A 9,567-nucleotide genomic window follows, 5' to 3' on the forward strand; every position below is an offset into this window, starting at 1 on the left:
ATATGATGACATTGGATGCGTATATGTGCAAGTGCACGCTTGGTCATGCATGACAGATGAGAAACAAAATGTAGAAAGAGCAATAGAAACGCTCAAACTGAACGCATGCACTTGCTGGTTGCATTCAGTGTGAGCAGCTGCAGGCAAGTCACAACGTGTTTTGATGACTCTTCCCAGATTTTGTTTTTCGGCTCATGCATGATCTGATGTACATTTGCACATACACGCATCCAATGTGATCATACCCTAAGCTTTCTGTTTGTGCTTGGGTAATTGTAAACGAACAACCTACGATAGATGATAAAACGACCGAAGGGATGTCTACCGAAGGGATTAGAACCCACGACCAGGAAGTGCTAGAAGAATGAGAGGGAGCAACGCCTTGAGCTGGATTCTCACATAGCAGCATCTGTGAATGTATCAGTATTGGGTACTGTAATAGTATCCTAAGTCACAAGGACGGGAAGGGCCGTTTTGCAGGCGAGAATGATGTTTCTAGTCGAGGTGTTAGCCGAGACTAGAATTTCATTCGAGCACTGCAAAAGACATTCACGTCCAAGTAACTTACACTATTTTTTGTCATAATAATCTAGAAAAGAATAATTGAGAATGAGAAAACATTACCTGCTTGTGCTGACATTACTACATGCATTCTATAAACATAACCTAGTTTACAAGTTTCAAATCAGGAATTTCTTGATTGTAGTTGACAAAACATCCTCTTAGAGCGCTAAAAGGCGGCAGTTTTGCTGTTCCAAATTTGGAACTAGGAAACATACTCGACTGTAAAGAAAACATATGATTTTATTACAGTATAGTATGCTGTAATAAGAATCATAATATGTTAATTTGTTCTACAATCAGCTGTTTACCGGCTTGATTTCATGGATGTAAAACAGCTGAAATTGAATGAATATGACAAAAAAAATATTACCATAAGTTCAATGGGACTATTCATACTTGCTGGGCCGGGTAGCAATAAGTAGGAATAGTCCTATTAGAATTAATTGGAATAATATTTTCACTGTACCGGACGCGAACACTGAATCTGTTGAGTTGGGATCTTGCTTAAGTCGACTCAGCATATATAATTAGGCGGCAAATGTTACTTTAATATAATGTCAATCAAGTATTTTGATAGGGCTACTTGAAAGATTAATTACGAAGAACTGCTACAGTAGTACCATTTTTTCTATTTTATTTCAGACGATTCACGTCATTATCAAGTGTCAAAAGCATTTTGAAACTAGTCGTTCTTCTTCTTACACATTATTTCGATGTATAGTTCGAGAAAATCAATTTAATTGAACATGTTACAGTATAATGAATAAGTGCAAATACAGGAAATATTATACAACTATGCGAATAATACCCTAAAAATCGTGATGGATTCTAATAGTAGTATCTCTCTAGATCTTAATAGCTATTACATACACATAACGACCGGACTGAAAGCTGATGTCTCCTTTTTTGGATTTAGCTAAAAGACCAACACACAAATATTCCTTAATAATTAATTTCAAATTTTCTGCTGAACGCCAAACGTAAGCCAAATGAATGCCGTTCTCAAAGCCGAAAATACAAAATTTGTTATTAAGGGATATTTTTGTGTTGGTATCATAGAAGGCCGATCTCTACTGAATTAAAACGACTTGATGTTGTTATAACCACTAAATAATTTAAACAATTTGAAATACTAGTTTCAGTTGTTAAATCAAACAAAATCAATCTCTAGTAAACTGAAAGCTTAAACATTGAGCAGCTGAATATATTTATAGTGTAGATGAAGCCATATGATTGGTCTAGCTGTTGACCAAAGAAGGTTCAGCTCTTGTCATTGACCGAGACTAGACACGCCCAAGTATTACACATACTTGGAGAAGTATTCCCGATCACTCTGTGTGGAGGAGCCACCTTTACAACTAAACAATGATGGACTGTTCTGACAAGTGACAATTATACTGTGGATCAGTTTTTCTCATTTTTATAATACTGTACTTTTTCTTTTCTGTCGTGATAACAGGAAGGCAAACAGGTGATCATCATATTCAGCCTACAGAGTCAGACCAGTCTGCAGGGCTACGCGCGTCTCAAGGCCGACACACACTGGTCCAACAGTGACGTCATCTCCAATGGTGCGTCTGGCGGCTGGTCGAGTGGTGACGTCATGTCAAAGGGACCGAATGGCGGCTGGTCAAGTGGTGACGTCATGTCGAAGGGACCGAATGGCGGCTGGTCAAGTGGTGACGTCATGTCAAAGGGGCCGAATGGCGGTTGGGCGAATGACATCATCTCCAAGGGTCCCACTGGAGGTTGGTCGAGTGATGAGGGTCCCTCCACTCCGCTGCCCATTGAGTGGATCAAGTATGGCGCCGTGCCTGCTGCGGGACTGCGTCGATACTGCAGTCTTACCGATTTCAATCGGTTCATGTCGAGTCGCGATGGACAGGTACGTCGATAACTTTACTAAATAAAGCTACTATATTTTACTTGATAACTTACTCAAATTAATTGATTTTAAATTAATTTACTGGATAAAATAGAAATCAGTTCATCAATAACTAACTACTAAGTAAGGGTAGACCAGTGTTGCGAATATCAGGTTATTACATGAACCAGTATACCTGTATACTCAACATAACCAGTATACATGTACACCCAATATAACCATTATATGCCTGGTAATCAGAATTCAGAAACTGGATGAGAACTCTATCGTCAATAAAGGCGACTAGCAGCGATTTTTTGAGAATATTGTTGAAGAGTTATTTTTAAGTTTAACTCTCGATAAAAAAACTGCCACTTGGTATGGATTTAGTATTTCAAGTGTATTAATAATGAGTTCAGATTTAAAAAAAAAATTATCTATCGTAAAAATATAATAATTGTTGAACTAAAATCCAAATTGATATGCTACCAACTATCCTGTAGACTTCTGCAACTGCAACTATTGACTACATAGAGAATAGCGAGAAGTAGGTCTAAACGGTAGTTGCTAGCATATTTAATGGAAATTTGGTTCAATAACTTCGAATTGTAATTTTCTAATTCTAATATACTTATTTGCGTTTGTACAATAACTATTTCATATCAATCTGAGTTCAAAATATTTCGTTAAATGACTTTATTTTTTAACAGGAAATTGATGCGCACATTGGTGAGGCAGTCTGCCTGCTGTGGGAGTCTCAACCGCCCTTGAGCGGGGGCATGCACCCTCATATGGGCATGGGTGGCTTCCAACAGAACAATGGGCATGGGAGGCCCATAAGGGCGCCCCAACAACCATATTCTTATGGTAACAACTCCTATGTAAACCAAAATATGTAAGCCAAAATTTAAACACGATTATGGCTCAAAACCCCATTTTGTGTGAGATTTGTTAGTTTTGAGAAAACTGATAAAACTTATTTATTAGGTTGGTTCTAGTACAGTACTTTTCTCAATAACTACTTTAATTTCATACTAAATTCATACTTTAATTTCGATGTTAAAAAATAATTATGAGTTGAACTCAGCATTTAAACCAATGTCCAGAACATAAGTTCACATATTGTGAGAAACATTGAGTACTGAGAAAACTTGGAAAATAGTCATTATTATTTTAGGTTGAAAATTCATACTTATATTTTTCTCTCACCTTAATAGAGAAAGAAAAATTATGATTTACTAGTAGTTGTATGAAGATTGTTTTGTTTACTTCACGGGTCTCTGCAATATTAATATTTTAGGTATAGTTTTATTTCGAAAAATATATTTTGGAAAACATTAGTTTGATAAGGTTTCTGGATAAAAATACTGATTGTGAACTCAGTAAATATAGCAAATTGAAGGCAGAAATATGTAAAATGTTAGTGTACATTTAAATGAAACGTGAGCAAAAACCACCTTGACAAACGTTAAGTTTTGAGAAAAATGAAAAAAAAACTTATTAATTTAAGTTGGCTTCAATAATTTCTCATTTCATTCCTATGCTCTCAAAGCATCGCACTAAGTTTTATTTGTATTCTGATTTGCACTTTGATATTAATCTTATACTGTATTTGAGACTTTGAACATTTATTTTAAATAACATATCCATCTTCTGGATTAAATTACTGATAATCAATCAAAAGACTTGATATTTTACTTGTGTTTTGAAAAATCAATCCATTTCAAAATCAAAGTTAAATGTGGCCAAAAGTAAAAAATCAAAGGCTGTGTCATGTGGGTGCTCCATCAACCATAATATTGTTTGTAAACTAATATTCAACTCAAAGCATGTTAACCTGCATGTATTAAACTAAATATTAACGTTCGCAAATCAATCAAAACTTAACGTAGTCATATTTGGCATAATGTACTAAATTAATAGAATATGATTTTTTATCTGTATAAAGTTGATAAAGTTATCTAGACTTCTCTCAATTGATTTTGTTAGTTTTAGAAAGTAATTGTTCATTAGTTGATCATCTTGCTCATGGATTTTGCATCTAACATTTTTCTACCTATTTTTTTGTGTTATAGAATCACAATTTTATTAAACCCTAGTCTTTGAGTTGTAATAGTATTACCTACTATTTTTTCTCCATTATCATTTCTACGTTTTTTATTATCTTGTGTATTCCTATTTTTAGTTGTATAATTCAATTACTATAATTTATCCCTACAATTAACGCTTACTCAAGTATTCTAGATATTTGTTGTATCTATAGATGATATTATACCTTGTGGTTGTTGACTTTTAGAATTATATTCTATTTTTGGTCTTAATTTTTATTAATTTTGAAAAGATGAAAATATTTATTATTCGTTGATAGGCCTAGCTCTCACCAAAATATCCCAAGTTCAATAGGTAGTTGCCCTTAGACAAACTTTTTCTTTTATTGACCAAATAATGTGGAGTAATAATTATGAAAATATTCCATATTTCCATATGGAAAATATTAATAATATATTATTCACTATTGTCATCTATTATTTTACGTTTATTCATATGGATGTAGTTGATATTCATTAATAATATTAGTTAATATTCAAAAGTAATTTAAATTACATTACACTTTTTTATCTGATGTCAATCCTAAGCAATATTTTGATAGCTTTGTAGAAACTTATATCTCAGTATTTGAATGGAGATTGTTGGTATAAAATATTTAATTTTATTTGGGTATTTTCTACATTATTCTAGTTCCAATAAGCTTTATTATTGCTACATTCTGCAGCAGATGTAGTAATCTAGTTCAGTATTTAATTGTTCGTTATATATTGAAATATTTATTCATATTATAGAATACTTTACGCAGATGATTGAATTTATTATGATAAAATACTGTCTGCGCATCTTCTTGTACATGACCAAAGTCTGTTTATATTAGATCGTGGGAAATATCTTCTTCTGTGGTTTGTAACTTAACTTAACATCTACTACTTCTTTGTTTAAGGGCCGTTTGCACAGTATAGATTGCTAAACTCGATTAAGTTAATCGAGTTTAAGTTAATCTGAAAGTTTAAACTTGAATCGGTTTTCTCAGTGCATTTACTAATCCAGTTTAAGTTAAACTACTAGTTGGTAATAGAATGTCATCGTTTATAATATCAGGAAGGCTGACAGGAAATTTATTTGTGTACAAACCATCAGTAAATTGAGGTTATGTAGCTACTATTTCCTTGTTCAAAATCCACAGAGCTGTAAGCTGTACGGTAATAAAAGTGAAAAGCGATCAAGAAATTCTTCAAAAAATGATGAAATGCTATATTACTAGTAGATAAAAACTTATATTTAGTAGGCACCAAAAAATATATTTTAGAATGTTTTTAAAAAAGCTATTTTGATACGCTTAAATCTACTACGGTCTTCCTCGTTTATTAGAAATCTCTCGAAAGAAAAATATCTCAGTTATGTGTTATTAAAAATATGTTTCCTAATCAAAGACCACTGTTAAAAATTGTCTTATTTTCTATCAAGTGGTTCATTTAATCAAATACTGTATTGACAGTTGCTTTACTCAAGCAAAACCGTTAAGAAAACTCTCTATCATCCCAGAAATTTAAATATTTCGTTTTTGCCCAATTTTTCTTAGTGTTAAAATTTCTTCGCAGTCATCTTTATCAATCGCATTAAAAACTTCTATCAATTCCTGTCAATTCTATCAATAATGATTCACTATAACCTAAATAATTATCATCGTCTACAGAAGCATTAACAACAACCGTCGACAAATAATTTACTGTTAGCTGTTTCCCCATCAAATCTTACAGATGTCTAGTTTATCCAAATTATTTGGTTTAAACCTCCTGCTTTGGAGGTTTAAACTTTCCCAGAGTTTAAACTCAATACAGAGTTTAAACTGATACTGTGCAAACAAAATTTTAGTTTGAACCAAAAAAAATCCGGATTTGGTTTAAGCTTTAGCTTAAACTAACACTGTGCAAACGGCCCTTAGTATGATACTTTATTGTTTTCTATGTTTGTTGACTTAATTACTTTATTAACTTCTGTTATTTGAAAACTAACATTATAAGAATTCTCATTACTTTCTTAATAATATTTGTGATAATAATTTATAATTGTTGTTTAATGTTCAAGACTGCTTTTAGATTAATCTTCCGGTGATTTGTAACTCTCCTTATTCAATATCATATTCAACAAACATATTGATAGTGTACTGTTTTCAATAAGGAATTTCACTTTTATAAGATAATGTATTCAATAATTTCATAATATGCTATAAGTTGAACTTTTCTCAAGCAGAACATCATTCAAATGAAGCCCTACTAAAAATAAACTAATAATTTTTTATGGAAGTGTTCAGATTTTCAATGTATGAACATTCTTATAGGAATCTATGATATTCTTTTTGTGCTCAGCTGAGCATAAATGATAAAAGAAAACAGGGCTATAGATTTCTTATATCTATAGATCCAATTACATTTATTGGTTATAATAATTCATTGTTCATTGTGTTGGTTATGATTATAAAAGATGTGTGTTGGTTTATATTATGAAAATCATCTATGATGTACACAAACAAATTGTGTGGGATATTTATAATGAAAACATTAAGTAACAATGTATATTATCTATTGATGTGGATCAAAAACTCTGTAATGTCTGCCACGACAATCGAAACCTTTATAACTTCAATAAAATAATTTTTCATTTCTAAAATAATTTATGTAAGTTATTTACGAATTCCCCGAAATATTACCGTATGTTACAGCATTGAAAACGTAAGTACCTTTAGGTTCAATATTGAGTAAAACATGAACTGAACAGTTGAAAAACGCATTCATTCAAACAAAAACCACCAATTTCACAACACTGTCGATGTATTAGCTCAGTCAATGAACACAACAAATTAGGGGAAAGCTGCATTTTTTCATGGTGTTAGTATACAACATAGTACCAGAGACAAAAAAATAGTAGTATTCTTTTCTCTATGATTAGTAGACATAGAACGATAAAAATGATCAAGTACCCTTTATTCTATCACAAAAGTACTAGTTTCAACTCTCCAAGAGCCATTTTCAAGTCCAATGATAAATTATTTACACTTGAAAATGGCTCTTGAAGAGCTGGAACTAATAGTGTTAATAAAGGATACTTGTTTATTTTTATCGTGTAGCTTTTTTATTATTATTTGTATCTTGATTATTTTTAATAATTAGTAGCCCTAAAAAGAAGAGTGAAAGTGAATATATAGTACACATAGTCTGGAACCACAAAGCACAAGTGACCATCGACAGCCCCCCCCCCCACCGACTTGTTACCCCCACCCATGGAAGTTCGAAACTGCAAAGGTTTTGTGAAACGAGAATAGGGTAAATATAACAGTTCTCCCAAAACCTGCCTCAATGATCTCATTTTATTCAGAATTTTATAATCTGAAAAATCTGGTGTGGCGCACTCACATAACTTTCCTTGCCGTTATAAGAATTGATCACCAGACGCTAGTGTTCCCGCGCATCTCAAGTCTACTATTCAAAGATCTGAGCCAACTGGTGACAGGACAATAACGCTGGATACACACGAGATCTGCTATCTCTTCATAGTGAATGATTTAATAGAATCAACAGTTTGCATTTGAATAATCACATTTTCTCAAGTTTCAAGCTTATTTTCAATTTTAGGTGAAAATATTACCGAAAATTAATTGTAGAGATTTTCATGCTCAATCTTATCCACTAAAAATTTTCCGTTTGAATTGTATCTGAAGCCTGATAATTGGGAATCTAAAATCAAAATTTGCATAGATGGGGCGGAGCTCCTGAAATTTTTACAAATATGTATTTTGACTATTTTATGTATGAATTTGATCAAAATCGTTGGAGCAATTTTCGAGAAAATCGTGAAAAACCCTGTTTTTGACAACATTTTAGCCGCCATCTTGAATTGCATTTGATCGAAATTGTTCGTGTCGGATCCTTATAGTGTAAGGACCTTAAGTTCCAAATTTCAAGTCATTCCGTTAATTGGGAGATGAGATATCGTGTACACAGACGCACATACACACACACACACACACACACACACACACACACACACACACATACAGACCAATACCCAAAAACCACTTTTTTGGACTCAGTGGATCTTGAAACGTAAAAAATTTAGAAATTGGGGTATCTTAATTTTTTTCGGATAGCAATACTTTCCTTACCTATGGTAATATGTCAAGGAAAGTAAAAAAAGTGAGAGCAAATTTTTCTGTCCGATTACTGGATTTGGCGGAAATAGCTGAAAACTGGAAAATTAACAGAAAATATGAGGTTTTTGGGTCACGCTGAAAATAAATAACCAGATATAGAAATACAAATATACAAATACAAGGAAATTGCTCGCTTAAAATAATAGGAATATAGTTCCTATCTCACTTAATATTCGTTCAATCTTGACAAATGATGTGTCAATCGATTTTTTATTAAATTTACTAAAACAAGTTATTCTTGTCGTTTTTTTGTAAAATCAACGGTTTCTTAGTTATGCAAGAAACAAAAAAAAAATGGGTTCACTTTTTCATACAAGGGGATCATCTTTGGGGGCTTGACTGAAGGATTTTCAGGGGTATGCTGCCCTGCTACTATTCTCTGTCGCTTTTCATTCAACCAACAGAAATTCAGTACATGTTTCTGCTGCCCTGGTACTACTACTATTTCCAGTCGGTTTTCATTCAACTCTGTGCATATTTGACAAATTTAATTTAATTTTGACACAAAATTAAAAAATTCTAATTCTTGATGTTTCCTGGACATAAGTAGATTGAATAAAAGCTTCCCACTCAAACAGTGCTGACAGTTTAAAGTGAATCTCACTATGTCTACAGATGGAAATAAATTGAAAGTTGCATTTATTCAAATGCTAATTAATGAATAATTATTATTAAAAGAAAATCCCAATTAAATGTTGTAAATCACCCCGAAGTCTTCTGCTATTGCAAATATTGACAACAGGGTAGACATCTAGCTGTTTACCCTGTTGTCAATATTTGCAGTAGCAGTCTTTGGGGTGATTTACAGCATTTAATTGGGATTTTCGTTTAATAATAATTATTCACTATATCTCTTCAGAATCGCTCATCTCCACAAAAT

At 32.6% G+C, this 9,567-nt stretch overlaps 1 protein-coding gene across 1 annotated transcript in view; it reads left to right on the forward strand.

The window, feature by feature from the left end:
- LOC111050463 (3'-5' RNA helicase YTHDC2) overlaps window positions 1-5,408 on the forward strand; it is an 87,404-nt gene extending 81,996 nt beyond the window's left edge. The window contains exons 29-30 of the mRNA XM_039435072.1: window positions 2,024-2,449; window positions 3,139-5,408. Coding sequence (XP_039291006.1) covers window positions 2,024-2,449; window positions 3,139-3,327 — 615 coding nt within the window. The 3' untranslated portion in view covers window positions 3,328-5,408. The remainder of the gene's footprint in view (window positions 1-2,023; window positions 2,450-3,138) is intronic.
- Window positions 5,409-9,567: the final 4,159 nt, after the last annotated feature.

Source organism: Nilaparvata lugens, chromosome 8, assembly GCF_014356525.2.
Source record: "Nilaparvata lugens isolate BPH chromosome 8, ASM1435652v1, whole genome shotgun sequence".
In the NCBI taxonomy this organism is placed as follows: Eukaryota; Metazoa; Arthropoda; class Insecta; order Hemiptera; family Delphacidae; genus Nilaparvata; species Nilaparvata lugens.